This window comes from Sceloporus occidentalis, unplaced genomic scaffold, assembly GCF_023333645.1.
Source record: "Sceloporus occidentalis isolate IW3139 unplaced genomic scaffold, rSceOcc1.0.p SCAF_15, whole genome shotgun sequence".
Lineage (NCBI taxonomy): Eukaryota > Metazoa > Chordata > Lepidosauria > Squamata > Phrynosomatidae > Sceloporus > Sceloporus occidentalis.
Window position 1 is genome coordinate 15,764,329 of NW_028316995.1, and position 26,153 is coordinate 15,790,481.

General features: G+C 37.9%; 1 protein-coding gene across 1 annotated transcript; it reads right to left on the bottom strand.

Moving 5' to 3' along the window:
- LOC149303308 (glycogen phosphorylase, brain form-like) lies at positions 1–26,151 on the bottom strand. The gene is made up of 20 exons (XM_089481478.1): positions 25,909–26,151; positions 18,980–19,081; positions 15,027–15,105; positions 14,242–14,345; positions 12,295–12,426; positions 11,787–11,898; positions 9,806–9,888; positions 9,097–9,240; positions 8,081–8,173; positions 7,309–7,455; positions 6,403–6,566; positions 5,848–5,962; positions 5,488–5,589; positions 4,983–5,130; positions 4,630–4,688; positions 4,237–4,378; positions 3,477–3,684; positions 3,237–3,371; positions 1,150–1,216; positions 1–153 (listed from the first exon to the last, which is right to left on the bottom strand). Exons 1-20 carry the CDS (start codon positions 26,149–26,151, stop codon positions 1–3), a joined length of 2,532 nt encoding a protein of 843 aa, XP_089337604.1.
- Positions 26,152–26,153: the final 2 nt, after the last annotated feature.

The following is a 26,153-nucleotide window of genomic DNA, read 5'->3' on the forward strand; positions in this document are numbered from 1 at the left end:
TTATTCCCTGGGAATGTTGGGAGGTGGAATCTTCACCGCTGATGGCTCCACCCCCCAGATCTCAGTTGCATATTCGCTAATTGTCCTGTCGCTAGAGAACTTTCCAGAGCACGCAATGTTCTTGATGACTTTCTTTGTCCATTCCCTGGGGTTCTAGAACAAAAATAATTAAAATTTTAGGAAGTCTCACAATTAAAAAAAAAAAAGAAATTGAAATGATGGTTCCATCTCCAGTAGGGTGGTTTGTTGGACGTCACCTGGCTGTATGTAGCTGTCCTGTTTCCCTCTGAATATACAGTATACATTTGATCAAAAAGTGTAGCATGTTTGTCAAAAGGCCAAAGACTGACCTAAACCGTGTGAGGTTATTCATGTCCCCAAGTAACTGATTACAATGTTAACATGAAATAAACTGGCTTATGGACAATTTTAATGGTGTTCAAAATATAGTTCTGCTCAGGCCCGGACTGGTCATCAGACAACCTTTGAAGTGCCAGAGATGATTTGAATCCCCATTCCTTCACAGGTCCCAATTAATCTAAATTCCATCTTGGGTACAAAACCCATTCCCTAAAGATGAAGGTGTATTAAAACTCTCTTAAACTTAATCCACAGCATAAGGGGTTGGCAACAGACACACGTAGCCCTAATTGCTAGATGTGGCACACAGCATTGCCATACACAGCCGACGGTCCACGGCAGTAGCATAACAACAACAGAGGTCACCACTCTTCCCTGAATCATCACATAGTACACTAGAAAACATGCTTCACGATTTCTTTTAATCCGTGCTTCTCAAGGAACACCTTTACTCTTTACCTATCCTATTTTTACCTAGGGGATTTACCTATCCCCTGAATTAAGTATAAACGGTAGATCCTAAAACTGGAACAGTTGGCGGTTGTTGATGACTTTTCAATGTAAGTAATTGACTGTAAGTCATTAATTCTATATTCTCCATTAGTTATGTCATCCGTTCTTTGTCCTCTTAAATCTACAGGTTCTGGAGTAGCTTTTATTCAATGTGAATGACGATCTAGAGTGTCACTGGACTAGAATTTTAATTACACTGATATTGTGCTTAACACGCACTACAATAACTCATAGATATGACTATAAAAATAAAAATGTATTCGCTATTACACTTACCATGTACAACTGATCCACTTTCTCCTGACATTTTATATAAGCCTCAAAATCTGCAAATACTTTAAACCTGTTAAAAGGATAAGCAAAAAGTTAGCAAATGGCACAAAGAAGTCAGGTGCAGTTACATTGTCTCCTGCCAACCGCATTGTAGTTTGTCAGATATTTTATGATGAAAAACATGTATTCTATATATTCTGTATTTTACATGAGCACAAAATGGAGTCAGAGCCATTTTATTTTACATAATCATATAATGATTATTTCTTTCTGTCTTTGTTCCCTCTATAATTGAGAACAAAGAAGTATACATGTATATAGATACTTCAGTATATATGATCTAATTAACGTTATCTTCCATGAGAAAGTTAAGGCGTAGACACTACATATCCTTAGGAATGTAAATTGGAATGGGGGATACGTCGTAAGACCACCAAAACCTAATTTACTACCTAGGAGGCAACGTCTGGAGATATGGGTGACTACAAAGACCTGATTTACTATCTAGGAGGTAACATCTAAAGATAAGAGTGACCATGGATAAATTCCAAACGCATATGTAATGGTCTTAAGTTATTTCTTAGACCAGAGCGTCTCTCACAGGTAAATTAAGAAATTACAACGGTGTAAATATGAGTAGAAGTCCTAATTATAATGGGTTAAACCCACCGTTATGATTGGATAATTCTAATCAAGAGGTGGAGGCTATGATAATAAGCCCTGTCTTTAAAAGCTTATGTCTTTAATAATTTGAAAGAACTCACCCTAAAACTGACCCTAAAAGAAGGCACCCTGAAACAGACAGACCCTGACGGATTTATTCACCAAATTTACCCCAGAGAATTGGAATCTTAAGATCCTGACACCATAATTTTACTCTTAGAGTTACCTTGAGTTCTAACCTATATAACTTTTAGAAAGTTATATTTCTTCCCACTTAATTTCTTGCCACTGAACCTGGATTAATTTCTACAAGGACCAGTTGGACCACAGCAACAAGTGGTGGTAATTATAATTTTTATTATTCTGAATAGAGGTGAATTTTGTCTTCTTCATATAGAATTCCCATTTTTCTGGGAAATAGTATTTGACATTATTGTATATGACGGCTTGTGAGACTGCAGTTTATAACCCGTGATAATGACAATAATGAAAAGGTATTTTTACCTGTAGATGAAGTTTGACATTATTTGCATCTATTAGGAACTTCACTAATACTCCTATTATGTCATATTAGTTGAACTAATATATAAAGAGTTAGTGATTTATTTTTTTTATTACTGCCCTGATTATTATCATTGTTGGTTGCTGAGTGGACTGGAAATTAATTGTGTGTGTTAGACTCATAAAGTGTTAATTCATATTGATAACTTTCGATAATATACTGTATTTGGAACTAATTCATTTTTGACATGTTTTAAGAATTTTGTGTTTTATATCATGCACTGTGTGACTCATATAGATATTTTATAAATTGTGTTTACAATAAATAATATTTTTGATTGATTATCTTTGTGATATATATCTAATTTGAATTATAATTTTCGGCGATCTGAAAGAATTTAGGATCGGAGATAAAATATAGGGTATCTCCTTAAATTAATATTGTGGATGTGGTTCTACAATATTTGTAGCGTCGTTATTTTGTGTGTGTGATAAAATATTGGTTTAGCCTATTTTGTCTCATTAATATCCCTAACAAGTTTGATGCATATGAATCCAATATACGATTCTAAATTAGAACAATGACAGACCTTGTCGAATCGCTCATCACATGATGTAAAGCAGGTTAAGTGAGTTTTTGCAGCTGCTTTGGCAATACTACAGCCTGATCATCTCAGTGTATACACACCATGTAACACAGTACAACGTAAAGGAGAATGAACCGTATTTCTTTCATTCATCGTTTACAGTTCATTCTCCTTTACGTTGTATGAATGAATGAAATATAGTTAATTCTCCTTTACGTTGTACTGTGTATGCACACCATATAACACAGTACAACATAAAGGAGAATGGACTGTATTTCTCTCCTGAATCAACCCTGCTCATCCTATATATATCCTAGCAGACAATGTCTCTGCTTTTACCTGTCATGGTTCATCAGCATATTGATAACATCTTTGAAAAGATCGGGTTCCCTTGGAGAGAATTGGCCATCCCTTATCTGATCCATCGCCTGCCGTAGCTCAGGGATTCGATCGTAGTACTCCTTTGCATTGTACCTTATGGTAGATTAGAAAAATAATAGGATTATTGCAATTAAATCGTACAGTTCTGAATTAAAAATATGTCTGGTTTAATGAATTGATGCCAAATCTAATACAAACCCTTTCTTGTCCAGTGCTTCGACGTCTTCAACTCTCATGCCAAATATGAACAGGTTTTCCTCTCCGGCTTCCTCAGCCATTTCCACATTAGCCCCATCCATGGTCCCTATGGTGAGTGCTCCATTCAGCATAAACTTCATGTTGCCAGTGCCAGAAGCCTCTGTGCCTGCGGTGGATATTTGCTGAGACAAATCAGATGCTGGAATAACTAGGAACACAACAGGGGGATATCCATTAGACATGGAACAATTGAATCCACAGAAAAGCATGAGGGCAAAGTCAAGTAGGCCAGGAAATGCTGTCCAGATAAAATGTATTCAAAACAGACACACAGGAGAAGCAGAGTCCCTGGACAGGGATTCCTGTGTCACCCACTCAATACATATAGACATAAACAAGAGTCTCTTTCACACGTGGGAGTACATTTCTAGATTGATATATCTAACATTCAACACATGTATATGTTAAAACATTAATTATTCTTTGTATAATTATATCAGAATTCAATGTTTAACAATATTCATAAATATTTCTGTATTTAAATATTTCTATTCTTTTCAGCTTTATAAAGCAAACTACAAGATCTTAAAGGCACATTTGAGCCCCTAGATTTTTAAAAAATATATTTGAATGCCTATTGAGTCAATTTTGGGGGTGAGAGCTCTTTTTAGAAAGGCTCTTATTTTCTTTGTTTTGATGTGGAGAAAACATATTTCCTATACAATAGATTCTCTCTTTTCTAAACTTTTCCATATAGTACCTTTTTCAGCTAGTGATACCCGGTAATTCTCCAAGTAGATGACTTTCAATCGGTCACCAACAACAGGATCATTATTTATGATGTTTCCAACAGAGGTGATCAGCTTGATTATCATTTTAGCCATGTGGTAACCAGGGGCTGCCTGTAACGGCAACAGAGATGAGGTTATTTAAATATGGACACAACTTTTGGAAGCCCTAGACTTGGTGGCCAGGGCCAGCCTCTCTCCTTATCACTTTTCAATCACTGTAACATTTATATTGGAATTACCCTTCCGTGGCAGTTCTGGAGATTATTATAAGCGTACAACTCTTTGTATGTGTGAAGCAATGGTATCAAAATGTTTGGCACCAAGGCATGAAGGTTGGATGCTTGTTTAGTTGATCATTTTACCTTTCCTCCAATCATAACTGTTCTTGGCACAAAGAGTTTGGATGGGTCTTTCTTGATTCCTGCAAGGAGAATATGTAGTTAAGACACATACAAGATATTTTAGAATTATGTTGCTTTATCTTTAAGATTTTGTGTCTTGGCGTTAACCAAGTACTGACTTCTAGTCCAAGTCTATTTCTAAACTCCTTATTCTTTTCCATGAACCCTATTCCGAAATCAACTGTATTTTAATATGTACAATGTGGTTATTTTAACTACATTATACAAATCTCCATTAAAAGCATATACAGTCCCAGCAGGATTTCTGTGTTATTCTGGATACTCATTATCTGTCCACTCTTGACAACACTTACGGTTGTAGAGAGTAATGATATGTAAACAGTTTAGCAGCTGCCTTTTGTATTCGTGGATTCTCTTGACTTGAACATCAAACATGGAAGAAGGGTTGATTTTTACTTTGTATTCATTCTCCAGATAAACAGAAAACTTCAGCTTATTCTCCTGTAATAAAGGCCGTACATTATCAACTGACAATTTGGATTGAACTCCTCCGGTGGCGTTACAGAAAATGCTACACGCTTTTTATTTTTGTAATGTTCAAAAATGTCAAGTAGCAAAAGGAGTTTCCCAAATTCTGCATTTTATAACGATACATTAATATACGTATTACATAAACATATGCAATATTGTTTGCAGATTAAAATCGATTCATATGAATTAAAAAGGCACTTTATATGTACACTAAGGGAACAGCCATTTTGAATTGTTGATCTCAGGTTCTGCATGGCTATTCATCTTTAAGTTATACATTCTCTAACGTAAAGTTACTGATTACTGTACGATGAAAGTGTCCATTACCTGCTTGACTTTGGACACATCATGCACAAAGCTCTCATCGTCCACGAAATCCAACAATTTCTTCAGTTGGCTCAAATCTGTCACAAAATCCTCTCCGATTTTCTGCGAATTATTAATACATAGTACATTATTATTATTAATGAACAGATATTGACGGTAAGATTTCCTATATTATTATCGCTGTCAGGTGTATGTAAAGCAGAAAGGAAGTGTCAGAATACAAAGAAACTTCTAATTACAACTAATAGTCGTATTAATATCACAATGATGCCAAGCCCAGACTAGTTTGTGCTTTTCATATTAACACGGCTTGCAAAGGGCTCTCATTTTTAGGGTCTGCCTTTTGGGATGGGATCTTACCTCTGCGATGATATCCGCCAGACCTGGGTTACACAACATTAGCCAGCGCCTTGGAGTAATACCATTTGTCTTGTTCTGAAATTTTGTTTGTTCCTGGTCATAGAAGTCTTTAAATCTTCAGAATAAAATACATAAATAAGATAATTTTGACCAATGAAGAGACCCACTGGATTTAGAATAATTAAGATACCACTTAAGAACTTAGGAAAGGTCCATCCACCTGTAGACTAAGTGTAGCTGACTAGAACACGAACATGTATTAGAATCCTGTCTACAGTTGCATAGCTGATTTATTTGGGCCATTTGTGTGTAAATTCCATTAGGATGCTGCCCAGCATTGTCACAAGTTATTGTAGTTTGGAAAAATGTTCTTGCGTTGAAGCCAAAGCACAATGTAACACAACTAGTTTGCTTTTAATGGTAGGGGTGCCGCAGAGCTCTCAAAGACTATGCAGTTTTGTTTATGAGTGGGTCATCCAGTTTCTGAACATCAATGTTGCCTGGTTATACATGGCCATAGAAGTGATGGCCGCCACAGAACAATGCCATACTCACACAGTGTTTTTCACAATCTCTGAGTGAATCCTGGCCACTCCATTCACAGCATGAGATCCAATAACACACAGATGCGCCATGTTAATTCTTTTACAATCTCCTTCTTCAATTACTGACATCCTTCTCAGACGATCCATATCTCCAGGATACAATGCAGCTACTTCCTGTTAATTGAAGGCAAATACACAAACAAAGGGGTTAAAAGTACATATGAATTCCCTATGCATTTCCCACGCAAATAATAACAAATATTTAAAACAATGACATCATTAGGCATACCCCCAAGAGAGATCCCTCTGGTCTACAAAAACACACCGAGTGGATATCTTGTAATGTTGCTCTATTCTAGGGTTCTTGAAGGTCACAAATGGTCAACTCTGCTCCAAACCGTATGGGTTAGTGAACACATCCTATATATTTATTACTTTTAAGAATAAGACATTTTGCAGTATAATTTTATACTGTATTGTTCTTGTATAATAGTATTGTTCTTGGTTTTAAAATTATATTTTGATTTAACTTTTTACAGCTCTGACATCATTTCAACCTCCCTCAAAGCCATGTCATACAAACTTTCCTCTAACTGTCCTACTGTCAGAATGAGCAAGAAGTTGCCATACTATTCATTGATCGTACATGTAGTGTTTTACCACTAGTGATGGTTAACGACCATACCCTTTTCTCAAGTGACAAAATGCTGCATATTTTATGTATAGGTGTAAGATTTTATGACTTGGGATAATTTGAATTTTCTTTATAAGAGAATGTAGCTGTCTGTTGTTGATTAGAACTCGAACAAATTTTATCAGATAATCATAGAAGTTGCAGTTCAACAACAGACAAGACGTAAAGCTTCCTATGGTCGTAAGTACTAGCTTGTGACAATCGCATGATCCAAGTCCTTACATCCAGGTGTTTCTGGTTGATTGCATAGATAATCTCCAGGTGACGTGGTAGTAGTTTCTCAAACAGATGGACGGGCCAGCGCTCCAGGGCTTCAGGTAGCACCGTGTGATTGGTGTAAGCACAGGTCCGCTTAGTTACATCCCAAGCCTAAAGAAAAGAGCAAATCTGATTATCACAGTTACAGGAACAACCTGATCATCTCTCAAGTACACAGCACTATCTTAATGGAAGAGCATTTTTAAAGGAATTACTCGAATGCCAATGGTTCCATCAGAGATCTCTGAAATCCTATGTAACTACATTTTTCCTTTCTGTGTTGGCCCATCTAAAAGTATCAACCCTGACTAAAGACCGTAATACTAACAATCCTTTCTGACTGAAAGAAATGGAGGAGATCCCAATGTGTTCCTGCTACAAGAACAGCCGGTATACGCTATTGGAACTTAATTAGTAGTTTGCCTAAACTTGACCTTTAGTGAAGCTGTTCCTTTCAGACAAATGTTGAGAACCCGAGACTCATCACAATAAATGCAATGTTGCCATTGTATATTTCCTGCATAGAATTTCATGTGTTGTTCTAATCAGTCAAACTTTATCAAAAGGACATTCTTCTACAATTCGTTGTAAGGTTTTCTGAATTTATTTTTACTAGTTTCATAGCTGATTTTTTGGGTAACAAGAGTACTCTCCATTAAGAGCACAGATTGGCCAACATTGGCCTACACACGTGGCGGAAGGAGCATTATCCTATCGACATCTATGGTCCTCTTACCTTATCCCAGTCTAGCTGCTCAACATCAACAAGTATCCTCATGAGCTCAGGGATGGCAAGTGCAGGATGTGTGTCATTCAATTGGATAGCAACCTGTTTAAGAGACATGAGGTGAAAATCAAACTGTCAAAGAGTCCAAGGAACACACAATTTTGTTTCAAACATTTGAATAGTGGAGTCATCCCAAAGGTATCTAAAAAAGGTATGCTAAAATCAGTGCCACCTTAGGCCATTAACTCTAATCTAGCAAAGTAGATATTGGTAGTTACTATGGGTATACAGAATGTTTTAGAGTGATCAAGACACCAAATAATTAACCTGTGATGCGTGAAGCAATCCTAAGAACCCTGTTTAATGTTTGAGGGCTATGAATGAATGAGGGCTATGAATGAGCCCAGGCTGTAGGTCTGGCCTCTGGACTCACCAGGAACTGGTCTAATAATAACCATATATCACGTCAAAGACACTGATCTGTTGCGGAGTTGCTGTTACGCTACGTGACTAAAAAATATAAAATCAGTATTCAGTTTCCCATTAGGGCTGTTTACTTAATGAGGTAAGATTAACCTGCTATAATGATGCCTACTCAATCTAAAATATATATTTACAGAGTGCATCCACCACAAAGATGGAGACAAAATATGGTGAGCGGATTTCCACAATCACTCTCACACCGTTATCAAACGGTGATATGTTAAATTATGCACCCATGACCTCAAATCACAGCAGGATTAATCTAGGACAGCTGTAAACTGATTCCCCCAGTAGCTGGAAAAATGCACTACCGTTCTTCCAAATATTCATTTAGTTTTGAATATATCTTTTGGCAACTAGAAACTTGTGGCAAAGCCAATGAGTCCAATGAGTCCATTAGTTACATTATTTTCAGCACAGAGGCTTCTGACTCCAATCCTTTAATCGATGGAAATAATTTGTAAATGTGCACCAAAGTGCTGAACATCCTTATTTCTAAAACTATATAGAATTAAATGTCACCAGTAAATGGAACAAGTTACCTTGTCTGGGAAAGTATCAAAGCAGGTTCTAACTGGATCACGACATCCAAACTTGGAAGACTTGAAGCGTCTGATGATGTCCTGGAGGGTGGCAGCTACAACAAAGTACTCCTGCTTCAGCCGCAACTCCTTACCTTCAAAGAACTATTGGTGGAACAGTCATTAGTATTAGCAATATACACACAGACCCCTCAAACTACACACCCGAATCCCAGATCTTTGTATCTGCACAATTAAATGCATGCAATACAAGTATGATGATAAGCGTAAGCTCTATTTATTTCTTGGCAATATTAAAAAGCAGTGCAAGGTTCTGGATATCAGTGACTTCATATCTGAAGTTCCTAATACTAGATACATGGATCTTAGGGGAAAATGTAATATACTGTATGGCAGATATCTCTTGGTGAACTTAATGAAACCATCTAATGTTAAAGTAACATTAATAAGCAAGTTAAGAGGAACATTATCTCATAATGCTGATCCCCCCAAGGGTCCTTCAAAAAGCAATCATGCAGCTTATGCTCTTATCTACCAGGAACACCCAACAGGTACTTCTATTTTTATTGTTGAACCTCAGCTTCAAAAATTCCTGGTTGCCTGCCCTTCAAATGCAATTAAGCAGCTAAACCCCCCCCCTTAGCTTTCCATTGAACACTTTGTTTCATTTGGGTTTATTGGTTGCAAAATATTGCTTTGTGATACTCACGTTGTCATTGGGATACAGAACCCGGGAGATATTTTCAGCAAGATTTCTGTCCAATACGGCCTCAATATAATCACCAACATTAACTGAAAGACAACAGATTAAATTGATTTATTATGGAATGATGGCCCCACCTATGTTCCTTCTCATCACTATGGAATTTCTGTTCGTTGACACAGTGACATATACATGCAATCTCCCAACCTACAGTCATGATGAGAAAATAAATCCCCAAAGGCGTGACCTATGTTCCCCACTGCAGATGGCCACGGGTAGGGGCAGAGGTTTAACTAGAAACCCCAGGGTCCTGGTGCAAAGAATGCCCCAGGGCCCCCTCGACTTCACCAAGCGACATGATCCACAGTGCCATCTTTGTCACCAAACAGCTTGTTGGTGCCATCTCAGCCCCCACACAGCCTGTCTGTGCCACCTCTGTCCTTCAGCTTACCTAAGCCATCTTTGTCCTCAAACAGCTTGCCTATGCCATCTTGGCCTCCAAACAGCTTGCCTGTTTCTCTCTTCCTCCCTGCAGACTGATCCAGCATGCAGGAAATGCATGTGATGTGACTTCCTGTATACCGGATCAGACAGCGTGCAGGGAGAGAGTGTAAGATCGGATTGGATGATATCTACACTCAAGGTGGTACCGACAGCTGGCAGCTTTTTAAGGGGCAGTTGGGGGGATCGTCCAGGCTGCCAAGAGTGGAGGGCGTAGTCACAGTTGCAACCACGATTGTTACGCCTCCTAGGGGGTTTGAATATAGTGTTAAAAGAAAAAAGCTGTATACAGCATACAACATCCACTGTGCATTTATCACATACTCAAGCATAAACCAAGGATAAGCCAATGGATTTAAATAGTGTACAGTATACTTATTACATTAAAATTTTAGTGCTAGTTTCCAGGCCCCACATTGGATTTTCATTCTCATAACCTTATTTTTGTATAAAGTAAAAAGTGTTTAACACTCTTGGACAAGATGTAGAAGACTTTGGTTGTTAAGTATGGGCTAAAATTGAGTAGAGTTCAGATTAAAATAGCAACCGTCTGGGGCAAATGCATTCCCCTTACATGGTCATCCCGAGAATGTCGCTGGTAGTTTGAAGATATTCACGAGTGAGATAATGTAACAATCCTTGTAATGTTACTGTTCTTCTGTTATATCAAAAGCCGCTGAAAGAAGATCTTTCATTCCCATTCCATGCTAACAATAACCAGTCAGCACCATACAGTAATAATGAGTATGAACAAAAAGATAAAAATGGTGGTTGAAGAAGCCTGGGCTTTTACTGAAATAACCTCTCACAAACACAAATCACCCACAGCCGACTATCATGAGGTCTTGTAATATTAGTGGCATCTTAAGAGTCTGTACAACTCTATCGGTACCGAAAATCTACAGTAGTTTAGAACACATATTTTATGACTGCCTCCAAAAACATCGACTCATTTTCTAGGATGATTTCCAATAAAGATCAGCTGACACAAATTAACGATTACAGTCTGCCATTAGGGATGCAATACACAGATGGCTGTGTTTAATTAAACTATTTTAGTTGACATCACTTCTTGTTCATTCCCTGTAACCTGTCAACAACTTCAATATATTTCCTGGAAACTCTAGGCTTGTGGGGCAGAATGATATGCTACACCAAAGTTTGAAGATCTCAAAGCTTCCTTCAGAACCAAAGATTGGACCTGGAGTCTTGAGAACTTTGGCTCATGATCAGAATCAATAAAGCACAGTGATGAGCACATTTATTCCACACGTGTTGTATCCTCATCTTTATGTTTGACATTATAAGAATATTTTTTAAACAGCATTTTATGTTTTGCCTTGCCACTGCCGCCTTAACTGAAGTACAAATGACTGCCTGTTTTTAACTGCATGTTTCTCCAACTGAACACAAAGGTGTTACTGACATAGCGCTGGGCCACAGGCGACAGACAGACGGGGTACTTTATAATAAACAATGTACTTACATTCTTGCAGGTTAAACTCATTGGGTGCTTTAGCAGACCAAAGCCTCATGGTGTTAACAGTGTTGTTTTTGTATCCTGGGACTGGAGTGTCATAGGGCATCGCAAGGACAATCTGAAGAGACAAAAGTACTTTTCACATTCCATACCTTACAATTAGAACCAATAATGTACTGATTTAGCCACCATGTTCTAAATCCAATGCCCCTAATGACAGGACAAATATTTTAATGTTTAACAACTGACTACCAGCTGACAGGAACATAAAACTAAAGCCTTCAAGAGCCTAAAATGTAAGGTAAGCTCTATGTCCAACACTTAAAGGCCTTCCAAAAATACCAGTTTAACAAATGAGGTAGTCTTCACCACCGGAGTAGGAAACGTGAACACAGATAGAGCAGTGGGAGACGATAATGATATTACTCAGAATTACATACGTTCCTGGGGAACTACATTCATCATTCCCAGGGCAGCTCCATTAAAATGCTCTCTACATAAAAAGGACACAAACCTGTGTGTCCACCCATTTTGCTCCTTCAGCTGTGTGCTCCACTCTGCCGTAGAAATGAACTGGAAGCATGTACTCCGGGCGAGCTTTCTCCCAGGGATTACCATAACGCAACCAGTCGTCTGCCTCTTCAACCTGTACAATGAGGGGCGGAATAGCTTAAAAACTGAAAAATACATTTCAGGCGAACGCAAAAAGTGACATATTCAAAACGTGTTAAGTAAGGAATCCCCAGAGCGTTTAGAAAACTAGTAATAAATAATAATTTATTTAATAATGTAAATTTAAATAAATATATAATTTATTTAATAAATAATAATAAAAAATAATAATAGTTTCTTATTACTCAATACTTTTATAGTCACAAGCTAAAGAATGAATTTTTTTTCCCACAACCAGAACCACTCGCTGGAATACTAAAGTGTACAAGGAATTTGGGTATTATTATGATGATATATTCATTTATTTACAAGAGAAGAGTAACACTTCACTTGGAAGATGTAGATGGAGTGTGACTGAAACCAAGCTTATATTACTCAATGATTGCTCCAAGTACAGGTACTGTCTGAGAGGGTATCTTTAATCTGTTGGAGACTAAAAAACAGCCTGTAACTTGAAAAGTGTGGGCTATTTCCTAAAAAAAAGGAGAAAGGGATTGTTTGGGTTTATTACTCCTTGATGATATGGTAGTGTTGCCATTCCAAATGAAAGTGATACCCATAGGTATAATTAACAGGCTGATAGATCAGTATAGACAAAGATAGATAGGCTGACCTTCAATCAAGTTCGAACATGTCACATAATTCTAAAACAACTAGGGCTGCAACTAACGATTATTTTAATAATAGATTAGTTGGCCGATTATTTTTTCGATTAATCGATTAATTGGATAAAAAAATTTATTTATTTTTTTCAATTTAAAATAATGTAATAAAAAACCTACAATTTACACTTTCATCTCTTTATCACAATGGCCTCTCTCTATTCACCTTCTTATTTTACTGACATAATAATAAAAGCTACAAGAACCCAAACACAGTGTTTCTCAAACTAGGTCTTAATACAAAGTTATTAGTAAATATTAATTCATATGTTAACTATTTTACATATTTAATAAAAACTATGAGAAAAAAGCCGTTTAAATTTTTTTTATTTACCAAACTGCCCCTGGTTATGCACATCTGACCCCCAGCTTGCCACTCTGCCCCCATATATGCCTTATACCTCTTATATGCCAGTGATATGCAACTGAGCCCCCTGATATGCCTTTTACCCCAGATGTTTTATGCCCCCCTGATATGCCTAATATCGATATGCCTTATACCCCCCTATATGCCACTGAGCCCCCTGATATACCTTTTACCCCCAGATATGTTTTATGCCCCCCTGATATGCCTTATACCCTCTATATGCCCTGAAATTCATAATACCCCCCATACACCACTATGACTCCCCCATACACCACTCTGGCTCCTCCCCCTCCCATACACCACTCTGGCTCCTCCCCCTCCCATACACCACTCTGCCTCCTGTCAACCACGGAGGTTCACAAGACACCAGGGAGCCGGGTAGAGAGGCAGCGTGCCGTATGGGAGGGGGAGGAGCCAGAGTGGTGTATGGGAGGGGGGGATCTGGATTCTAGTGTTATAATCCGATCTCTGTTTGAGGTCGGATTATAATTTTTATAATCGATACAAATCGATTCGATTAATCGATAATGAAAATCGTTGACAACGATTTTCATTATCGATTATTATCCATTTTATCGATTAGTTGTTTCAGCCCTAAAAACAACGATTTAATTTCAGGGAAAACTGTCAACAAGTTATGTGTTTAGAACTTCAAATGTGCACTCCAACCAAATCTGGCCAAGCATTACATAAAACACATATGATTACCGTGAAAATCAGTAACCATGGGAAATAGAATTTAACTCAGTACTGGATTTACCTGCCAGCCATTCATAATTCTTTGGTTGAATATCCCAAATTCGTATCGGATTCCGTACCCATAAGCAGCAAGGCCAAGTGTGGCCATGGAGTCAAGGAAGCAAGCTAAAACACAAGATCATCACCATCAAAGCCAATCACACATTAAGTTTTTTTCCAGACGGTAGCCATATTTATTCTTACATAGTCATTTATCGGGTACTGCCTATTAAGTGCCTGGACCAATTTAAATCTCCAGGCTCATCCCTGGGCCATGGTTTTGTAGGGGCCAGTATGCTAAGAATGAGGAAACAAGTCAGAACCATACCTGGCCAGGACTTCCCACTGACATCAGCAAGCGGTCCTGTTGATGTCAGTGGGCGGTCCAGCTGAAGCTGGGGGCGTTACCACCAATGTCAGCGGGAAACACCCCCATTTAAATGGCAAATGGGCGGGGCATGTCAAGACCCCACTCCCGTGACCCGGAGGGTTCGGGTCTTGACCTGGAGAAGCGGTGCTTCACCCGGCAATCTCCGGGCAACCCCAGAGAGTTCCCAGGTATGGTCAGAACTTGTACTTTACACACAAAATGGTTTTCAACTCCACATGCAGACAATAAGGATTAATGAAAAACAACAAAGCATGAGTTTAATGAAACGTGCAACACAAAATCACAATAAATTGTAATGTTTGGTGCGTTTTGATTTATCTTGCTATGTTTTTAAAATGAGTGTTCACAAATAATATATTGCTTCAACTACAAATATGTCACTTGAAAATCCATTTTTTTGTGTCAAGATTACCTACCTGCCAAACGGCCCAGTCCACCATTACCAAGACCAGCATCTTCTTCAATCTCCTCCAGTTCCTCCATGTCCAGTCCAAGCTAAACAGAAACAGAAGGTTAGTTCCCTTAAGCTATATGTTGTCTTGCAGTAACATCTTGACAATGGAAAGAGAATCTACGTATGCTCAGCAGTGATTATGTTTATATCTTGAGTTGTATCTGAAATATAAGAGCCTCTGTCCTTGATATGTCCATGGACGTCAAAAAATTAGATCACAACCCTCCTGGATCCTTCCCCTTTACCCAATAAAAAAGTTGAACAACCCAAAAAATCGTCGAGGAGCATAAACCTTACGGCACTCAATCTTAAAGCATAATGTTCACAATAATTACGTATGTTATGAAATCATTTTTCCATAATTAGCATGATCTGCATCATACCAATATCTGAAGTACGATTCAGTATAGGCATTTCCAATATCGTTGTTCATAGAACATGAATGGGTCACAGTGCCAGGTCAATCTCCTGCAGTCCCAAACTTCACTTAACTCTACAATATAACACATAAGTGATCAAAACTGTCGCAGAGCACCTCATCTCTATTAACGACACAAATTCACTAGCAGTTTAGTGAATAGATGCCCATGATGTAATAAAAAAGCTTGTGATATGAGACATGACAGGGGTGGGTAGACACTTGAGATAAACAGGTTGACAGATCCCAGACGCTGAGCGTAGGCTGCACACAATCCTGCTCATAAACCATTAATAAAGCATGTTTTGTATTGAATGTGCACTCCTTTTAACTCTTTTGTCCCACGATTTTTGCACATTCCTGCGTTAAAGAGCTGTTTTGTGGACCAAATACTAACTTAACGGTTTTCTAATTATAAGCCTTTTCTTTCTGTCTCTGAGGATATACCCCAGTAAGATTTAATGGACATAAAACCTGCGACCTTCATCTTAAAACCCAACTTCCCATAAAAACCACCAAATGATCACAGCCTGAAACAATTATTTTTTGTGAATCCTGGCAAAGATATTAAACTACTACACAAGTCACTCATGTGCAGCTATCAGGCCTTATCTATGCCTTGTGGTGTGTTATGAAGCCACGTTTTTTTTTATACCATGTAAAACTATAATGCCAAAAAACACACCACAAAAATCTAAATGCGATAACTAACTAAAATAACAAAACAACCGATCAGAAGTTCTCCTATACTGGATGAAGTTTATTTAAGGAGTGGGGAACCTATTCAGGATCTCTGTTCTTTTTAGCGAGGAAAATGTGGAACATAGTCTTCCGGTCGATGCAATATGTGCAGATGCGATGGTGATAGAGGTTTCCCTCCGTCCCACATGACTTCCCTCAATTCGCATAGATTTGGAACAAGTCCAACCACGGAAAGATATCACACAAAAAAACATCAAGTCTTAACAGTACAGTACTGTGCAAAAGTTTTGGGCAGGTGTGAAAAAATGCTGTAAAGTAAGAATGTTTTCCAAAATAGAGACTGTCATGATTAACTCATATAACGTAGTGGATGCATGGAAGGGTAACCCAGCAGAGGTGGTTAGTTTCTTTGTTTAGGCATTCAATGAGTTAATCTGAGGTTGATGTAAATGTGTTTTTGTGCATGCCCTCTGTATCTGTTCTGGCTAGAGGTGTCATCTTCCCAAAGGACCCCTGTGGTGATTCATGGCCTAACAGATAAGGACCCTGAGTTATAGGAATTCCATTCCTATCTTAAGTGGGGGGTTTCCATCACCTTTACCCCACCATAACTTATTGGCACATCAAAGATGGGACCCAATTCTTGGGGATGGTGTCATATAATCAGTCATGTGGTCAGAGGGGCGTTTGCTTGCAAAAGTCTAATTTAGGGACAATGCAGCGACCTCAAAGCAGAACTCCATGATATACTCTGATCGGAACAACATCGTAAGAAACCATCTGGACTTAAGGAGTTCCCACAGGCCTACTTATTGGAGAAACTCGTGAGTGAGGGTCCTGTGTATTGGAGAAACTCGTGAGTGAGGGTCCTGTGTTTAAGTCCTATTGTTTTTAAGAACTGTTTGCTGTTTTACTTTTATTTTGTATGTCTTGTTTTTTGTAATTCTGGCACTGTGTAATCTTTGTCTTTTTGTTATTAAAATATTCATAATCCAAGTCTGTCTTTGGGCTCTAGTATCGATATCCACAAACCCTAAGAGAGGATAACACGTTACCGTACTGTTTTTAAGTTTTACAGGATATATATATATATATATATATGTTAGTTGCCCGGGGTGGGTTGATATATATATAGAGATAAAGGTTCTAATTTGGATTTCTCACGAATCCGGTATCAAAATCGTGAGTGGTGGCAGACTACCTCGGGGGATACAGGCAGGATTTGAGGGTTAATTTGGTGTAATTTATGCCTTGTTAAGGGGTGAAGTTAGTAAATCCAGAGGCCTGGTGCTATTAACCCCTTCATGCCCACACCCTGCACACAGTCACGGCTTGGCAAGTAGTCCTGACCGTGACAGAGACGTTAAAAGCTTATTTTCATCATTTAACAAAAATGACACACCAAATATTGATTTGATTTAGAACTTTGCTTCCGCTCACTCACTTTGTAAAATTCATTTTATTTAATAATGAAAATAAACTATTAACGTGTCTATTTTCTAAACTATTCTTACTTTACAGCATTTTTTTCACACCTGCCTAAACTTTATATTGTTTCCAACTTTTATATACTCTTTCAGCCTTCTCTCTGTGTGATCATTTATATTAAATAAATGTAAATTAAGATATTATTGAACCTTTAAAAATAAATAGTTTAACTGTGGTATAGACTTACCATGAAATAAACCATAGAAATAAAAAGAGCAAATTTGGTAAAGATGATATATTTGTTGACTAAATTAATTATAATAGATTTTTCAGGCATATTATCCATTTTGAATTTTTCCTACTCTTTATGATGCATAAATATATAATGGGAAGGACATAATTTTGCCAACAAAAGATTTGAATGGCAGACTAATGTGCGTTCCATGGCGCGGGGAGAACGTTTTAATGATTTTTTTATATAAAAAAATTTGAGCAGGCAGCAAATGTGATGCATACATTAACATTATCATTTAACCCCTCCGGTATTATAATGCAAGATGTAAAAAGCTAGAATCTGTTTTGATAAACCTTGTTTAGCTTGATAAAACAATGACTAGTTTCTGGCAATTATGTCTGAAAAAATCTGGCCCTAGATAAGTATACAGAAACTTGGCAGAAGGAAGCGACTTCCTTTTAGAAACAAAACATATAAAAAAATAAAAAAATTTGTCAAGTAAAATACATTTGCCATGAACAGAAAGCATTCCGATCCAAGCAGTCAATCAGTGGCGTGAAACATGTCACCCCAGAGGATGCATAGGGCCTCAGCTCTGGAGCTGCAGCTTTTCCCAAAGGCACATATCATACCGGCCTTAATGGATTGTTTTTTTTTTTTTTTACGTAAATTCATTGATAAAATAGCAAGAGTGGATCAGCAATAGTAGTGCTGTTTAAAATAATATCATGTAAAAAAATATAACGCAGCCCATAATCAGAATTTTAACAAATTTACTGTAAATCAGATTTTTATTCTCAAATATATTGTTTTTTTTTAATGTACAACATATAATGTGTTTTGACCCTAATTTGATCAATAGCAAACTTTGTATTCATTTGACAAAAGGTTATGCTAACAAATAGGAGGTTATTTATAAAAATTACAGGTCCGCGTATGAAAAAGGGGTCTTATCACGACAGCAACCACTGGAATATTCCTGGTGATTACATCATTTAATTGGCCGCTCTGCTTTTTTTAGACCACTTTTCAAAATCTGCACCGGAATAATAAATAATCCTCCATACAACAGCAATCGAGGTTGGACTGGATATCGAAATGGACATCGGTACCAGTCGTGGCTGGGAGTTACCTGGTAGACAGCTTCGTCGCAGGCGTGCTGGAGACCTAAGTTCAACATTGTGTTCTGAAGAGTTCGGCCCATGTAGAATTCCAGTGATAAGTAATAAATACGCTGTAAGAAGAAGAAAACAAAAAAACATTATAATATACCACCATGGCACCATATGAAGAGTCCTTTTTCCGACCCATTTCTTGTTGTTACTGTACGCTGGACAATGTAGCCCAAACACCATTAGGCTTAACATATAAATGAACTGCTGCAATGGAGAACAATAAAAGCATTCATAGAAATAGTCTGATCTAAAAAAATTCATAACCACACTGTATAAGTTTCTTAGGCTGTACACGTCTCCCAAGCACGTGACACAAACATACATGAACAGAATAAACAAATATTGTAGTTAAGGTCATAGCTGGAAATGAATCTTCCAGGGTCTACAAAATAAAAAGCTTTGGGGTTACGACAACTGGACCTCTTCTAGAGTGAAAACGTCAATGTCACGTTGGAACATCCTATCTCCTGGGGCTGTTCAACACGTACCATACTCAAATGTGACTCTTAGGGCCCTGATTTTTAAGGGGCCACTTAAAAATCAGTATGGCCACCTGTATATCGTATGTAGTATAATTCCCCGTAAAGAATGAATGAACAAAAAACTAAATAAATAGTTTTTGTTTAACTTTTTGTTTCTGAAAGTCCAAAATGCTATACAATCAATATAGATATATCAATAAACAAGAATTATCAGGCTAGGTATTCACAAAAGACATCTTGAGACAAACCGGCTACAAATAAAAAAAAAATAAGAATAATATTTACTTCTTCCAAATACGCAATAGTTATTTTTAACTGGTAATTGAAATTCTTAGAAAGCAGTTTGTACTTTTGAAGCCACAGTCTATTTGATCTCGTCTACCTCGTTTGCGTACAGTGAATACAGACAATTGACACTGTGGGCAAAAACGAGGCATGCGTTTCAATAGAGGTCACATTAACTATAGTTTACACTCTCACAAAGTACCACCGACTCTATTTAACGTCAATGAATATTGTAAAGTTTATTATCTATTAAACCTCTGGCGAGCTCCAAAGATAAGCTATAAAAAAGAGTAAACAAAACTTTGGTATGACTCTGCCAACACAATCGGTTATCACTTTTTGATTCATCGTCTGGTGGGCTCTCAAACATCGTAATCTGTTATATATTACTTTCATCTATGGAAAAATATATTTTAAATGTACTTTTATGTAGCATCAACATTTGACATTACATAACACATAGCTCAATAAACACTCAAACACAACAAGCAACACCAGGAATGTCAGTACAGCGGGAGCTAGAGCACAAGTGTACATAAGCATTGGTAGAGCACCTTCACATGCTTCCAGTTGGGTTGAGTTGGGTTAGCCGTTGGGTTGAGGGCTGAAACCAGCACTGCCCCATTCTCTTGACACAAGGCTAGCCTACTAGATAAGCTAACATCCCAGAGAATGGAATGGATGGAACTTCACATCATTGCACAATGTTCCTCATAGAAATACTCTGACAAGGATATAACCAAGGGTGTCACTACAGGTGGGCTATGGGGGCTGAAGCCCTGGGTGTTTCATGGGCTTCTTTGTTCAGTGTACTTCAGCCTTCTTCCGAGCCCCTGATTCCTACGTGTCCTGCTCCCAGCCACACTCATAACCAAGGAACCCAGCCGGGTCATGTACCATACATTTTGTGATCCTGCAGTAAATTATGGCAGGAGAGCCGTAAGGGAGAGAAAAGGAGAGATATGGATAGCTGTGGGGGAGTTGATGTGTATTTGTATCTGTACGTGTATAGTGTGTATGCTAGTATCTGGTGTTAGAGTGTATATGTGTTAGTGTAGGGTGTTAATTTTAGTGTTAAATGCATGGTCTTTAACTGAGTGTGGGTTAGCGAATGGTGTTAGAGCCACTAAACTGAACCCGTCCTGGGCTGACTCTATCATATTGGGGTAACTGCTGTTGGCAGCTTTCTGTTGGATTCTACTTGTTTCGACCCAGCTCGTCCTGACCTTGCTCTTGGCTCCCGCTTTGGCACTTGTTTGTGATATTGGGGTTTATTTGCTAAAATGAACATTATGTGTTATGAAGGACCAACACTGGAGATCATCCAGAAGGGGTAAGTTGGCTCCACACGTAGATCAACCAAGCTCTTCTTGAATGAGAAGCACGTTGGGGTTGCTCTTCATAACTCAAAAGTAAAGTCTTCTACCCAAAAAACGCGATACCTTTTACTCAAGCAATCTATAAATCACCGAATCAATTAACACGCAGGGGTGCAGTGGCCTGCATAGCACCGATATAGGGTTAACAAACAAATGGCCTCTGATCGATCACACCATACATTATGCAAAGTGCTGAAAGGTTAGAGCGCGTGAAGGTCACAACTGAGAAATGTACCCCAGAGGCCTGTAAAAAACGCCTCTTTATATGTACACCAAAGCATGTTATTTATTTTCTGTGTTCTGTATGATTATTCTTACCGTTATCTCTGCCCTGTTGTTAAGTTGCTGATTGCTTCATGCAGCTTTTGTAATGGTAGAGCAAGGAAAAGGGAGAGAGAACAGCAAGACAGGAACGTGATTAGATAATGCAGGTCCTGCCACAAGCTGCCACTGATCCCAGCGTCCATGAGAATTTTAACACATTTGCAAGCAATGACATACGCAGTATGTCATATAAATATGGCCCTAGAGCACCAATCATGTACCAATCATGTTACTTAAAAAAATGGTCCCACTTCCCCTACAGCCAATCACACATATGGATATGCTTGTACCTCTGCTTAACCTCTGTTCTATGCCTCTCTCCCTCTCACTGTTCCCCGGGTCCTAAGACCAAGGTTTTAAAAAAATACATTATTTTTTTACTTTTTTGTTTATTTTGTGTAGTTAATGTGGTAGGGCCTAGTAAGTGAGGAATTAGACAAAGTTACGGTTAGGGTTTGGTAGGGGTTAAAAAAAAGTAAAAAAAACTATTTAGAAAACTTAAAATAAATGGAAATCACATAGGAGTATAGAGCGGTTTCCAAATTAACAAATATATGGTATTTGTATTTTTTCAGATTTATACGAACCGTAAATAAATGTTTTTTTAAAAATTCACTTAATAAAATTCTAATAATAAAAAATAATGCCTTACATATATGAATCTGGTTTTTTTTTTTTTAAAAAAAAGCTCTACTTGTTCTCCAAAAATATGTATAATTTGCGTGGGTTGAAGAAAGATGCAGCAAAAACATGAAAATTGATCTGGGCCTGCAGTGTAAACGAGCCCTGGTCCTTAAGGGGTTAAATGTTATATTACCTTGCTATGAATTAATAAAATTACTACTAGTGAAACGGTAAAAAGGATTTTAAAAGGGAAGACGTCCATAAGCCTCATTTAATTTTTTAAAACGGATCTGTGTAATGAAAGACAGATGAGTGATGCATAATGCCAGCAAATGACTGCAATAAGGTCAGCCAGTCAAGGTCACTTTGTTCCTGTGTATTGTCTCACGCTGAGAAACACATAAGAAACCGTAATCCAATTAGGAATTTAACACTAAAAGCAAAACCTGTTTTGTCAAAAGGAAATTTGTAAGAAAATTGTAAAAAATATAAACTATACTTTTGACAGGTGACCAAGTGGAAATGCACTTTCTTTTTCACTAAACAGAGAGCCTATATTAAATTAAATTTAACAAAATGTATTCTGTTACAGACTGAACTATTCAAACGAAAAGATAGAATAATGAAATAGACACAAATGTATTAAAGAAGCCAATTAAAAGAAAGCACGCATTCTTTACACCAGGGGTAAAGCTAAACTAAGCACAGCTGAATCATTCTACCAAATATAGCCATTAGAGCAGAAGGTGCTACTGACAACGTCACCGGGGCACAAGATACAGAATACAGGCAGCCGTCACCATTCATTTACATGACAATTAGACAACCCATACCATAAGAAGGAGAGAAAATAGATGAACTAAAGTACTCAAAATGGTAACGGACATCCAGTGGTGGATGCTGATCAGCAGTACATGGTAACTACTTGAAAGCTAACTACATGATACGCGATGTGGGAGCATCCATACATCTCCCGTTGAATATAGAATGACAGTACTAGAGGTCCGTCATCCATTTTAGTAGCCAAGTCTCCATACAGTAGGACTCCTTCTCCAGTTGTAAAGATGGCTGTCTGTGGATGGGCACAATCCCTACCCCAGGGAATTTCTAAACCTTGCTACGTAATGTCCTGGAGCGTTAATAAGAAGCTTCTACAATCTCTCCTACTACTCCAACGCCAGGGTACTTATATAAGAACACTGTATCGCTTTAAGAGCTTGTTTACAAACATGTAAACAAACACTTTTTAATGTTTACAAATTGTAAACAAAAACATAATGGTTTTCGAGGATCAGCATGTATATTTTTATAAATATACATGCTGCTAATATGGTATAAGATAAGGTTATATCAATGTTATAATTTTGCACTTACTATAATATAATATTAATCATACTGGTGGCCAATTCACATATTTTTGTAACTAGTATACGCCCAGATATTATCTCAATATGGCCTCCAAGTCTAAATAACTACCAGCCAAAAAAAAATCCTTTAATGTGTTTGTATATTGGAACTATATCATCATAATGTAAATTCCGTTACAAAGGCTCCATCGCAAGAGAAGCAATTAAAAAATTGATGGAAAAAACGTCATTGTGAAATTTATTGGACTCATTTCACTGACATTTTTCTGCATGTGAGACTGAAACGGGCTGGCATTTCCAGAAATTGTGATGACGGGTGGTGAATAACCTTTAAAAGAGACATTCTAGCTCTTGTATGCACCTTAAGACATATGACATCAGAGTATTACCTATACATTTGTTTTTAACAAGCAACTGCTTAAGAGGAATAATGATTCAGGGATAGCTCCGGTGCTGAGTCATGCGAGAGTTAACAGGGAGTCTGAAAACCCTGCATGCATGCGCAGAAGTAGTCCAAATTGCTCTTTTATGTTGTCAAATGGTTCTTAATGGCTTGTAAATAATAAGATAATCGCAGATCTAAATAATATTATCACCTGTCTGACATCATCTTATCACAAAAGATGGACATCCGTTCCCTGAAGCCTAATCTAAGCCATTATAAAATACATGCCCATAGATGAGACATAACGGTGGCAAATACACAATTAGTAAAGGTAACAGGACCACACGGGTAACTCGACAGCATTATTCCTATTTGTAGAGTTGATCGGATAGCACCCTTTCTGTTCGTATCAATATTTACGCTGGGATGGTCCTATCGTATTTACAGGTCAATCTAATACAATATTGGCCATTAAAAAAAAAAAAGCCCAGCAAGAATGGTTTAGAATTCTGATTTTTTTTCTATTACACTTTTAAGCCAATTTCATTGTGTTTATACCTAAACTTACATCTATTAAATTTACAGCAGCCTGTTCAGTTTTAGATCCTCATTAAGCGGTGCCACTGAATAAAAGGAAAGATTCAATGGAAAGATTTTTTTTTTTTAAAACTGGCGTAACACCCAAGGCTAGAAATACACAATATTAACCCTTTAATATGAGTGAGAGACATTTTTTTTAACATTAGCTAAGCTTTGATCATGCGGCTAAATATTTAAATAATCAAAAATGAATCCATGTCGACATGTAATGGATTCTCTAGATTCTCATAGATGTATGACATCAAAATGAAAATGGCTACAACATATTGAAGAAGAGCATGTTTTATCAGTCGGTTGGCCTCATTTATGGAATAAGTGCTATTGATGATTAAAACATCATGATGATGATTAAAACATCATCACGGACAATAATGCAACCAAAATTTCAGTAAGTAGCTAGTTACAGAAGGATCGAGTTGAATATAGGCACCAAATATGATGTGGCTGCCATATAATACTTCTTCTTGCCATGTTACCTATTTATTTCCAGGTAAACATCAATTTGTACTGCGCTGATCTTAAGAAATATAAGTATAATTTATGCAGAGGTTTTTAAAATTTCCCATCTGACTGCAGAGAAAATGGTTCAGGATACGGGGGCAGCCTGGTCAAGGGCATTGGGAAATGACGTAGGGATACGTCATCACTGGTACTCCAGCCGCACGGGCCTTACCATTTCATTTGAAAATGAGTGCAATGTGTTATTTGCCTTGTACTGCATGATTTTAACATATTATTATCGCTTATTTATACGGCATCAATTTACAATCTAGCTATACATGCGTGCCACCTACACCAGTGCCACTCTTCTATGTATGAATCCAATGAATGTGTTTATTTTACCTGTCATTATAACTGCCTAGTAGGGGTCACTCTGGGGTTTTATTGATCATCGTGCATACGTGTGATTTACATGGACACACATACTGCACGTACGCACGGTGTCTGCAGCGCTGGCACGCATACAGTCCCGTATACAGTCCCATATACAGTGTGTGACCTCCCTTCTGCAGGAACAAAATGCTGCAGTAAATAATCAATAGTGAATAATCACACTTTTACTGGGACCGCGATCTAGTTATGGCTGCAACACATAGCATCCCCATGCATGTCACTAAAGAGGTGTGACGCACTTTTACGGTTTACGAATCATTGGCAACGAATGATTTCCAACCGGGAGCAAACATCCGAAACGTATGTGACCTCCAGGTAGGTTAATAACATAACATGATTTTAGCATTAAACAGACTATTACTCTGAAAGGCTGTGATCTTCTGATTAGGGGTTAGAACCGGTTCTTTAATGAAATGCTCGTGCATCCTTTAAATGAGATGCAGAACTGATCCTGCAAAACAAGTCAAGATGGATGATGTTTATGGCTGAGCAGCGCACTCTGCCCACTTGGTCATCGTCTATACAGATCAGCAGATCGGGGTTTACCTTGGGGTCCTTCTCGTAGTAATATTGCTGGGTTCTGATCCATCGTCCCACCAGATGGTCCCTGACAGTATGTGCCAGGGCGAAGTAATAGTCTCTCGGGGTGGACACGTTCCTATCCTTCACTAAGGTGAAGTGGAGATGCCTATTGAAGCTCTTCCTGACTTCAGACACATCCCCGAGCCCTGCGATGCCCCTCACACTAATCTGCTTCCTCTTGTCGCTGTCTGTCAGTGGAGCAGCCATTT

Coding starts and splice junctions, on each gene's coding strand:
- LOC149303308 (XM_089481478.1), bottom strand. CDS start 26,151: ATGGCTGCTCCACTGACAGACAGCGACAAGAGGAAGCAGATTAGTGTG. Junction 12,427..14,241: donor GAATTATGAATGGCTGGCAG/GTAAATCCAGTA, acceptor CTCATTGTACAG/GTTGAAGAGGCAGACGACTG. Junction 8,174..9,096: donor TTGATACTTTCCCAGACAAG/GTAACTTGTTCC, acceptor TCTCTTAAACAG/GTTGCTATCCAATTGAATGA.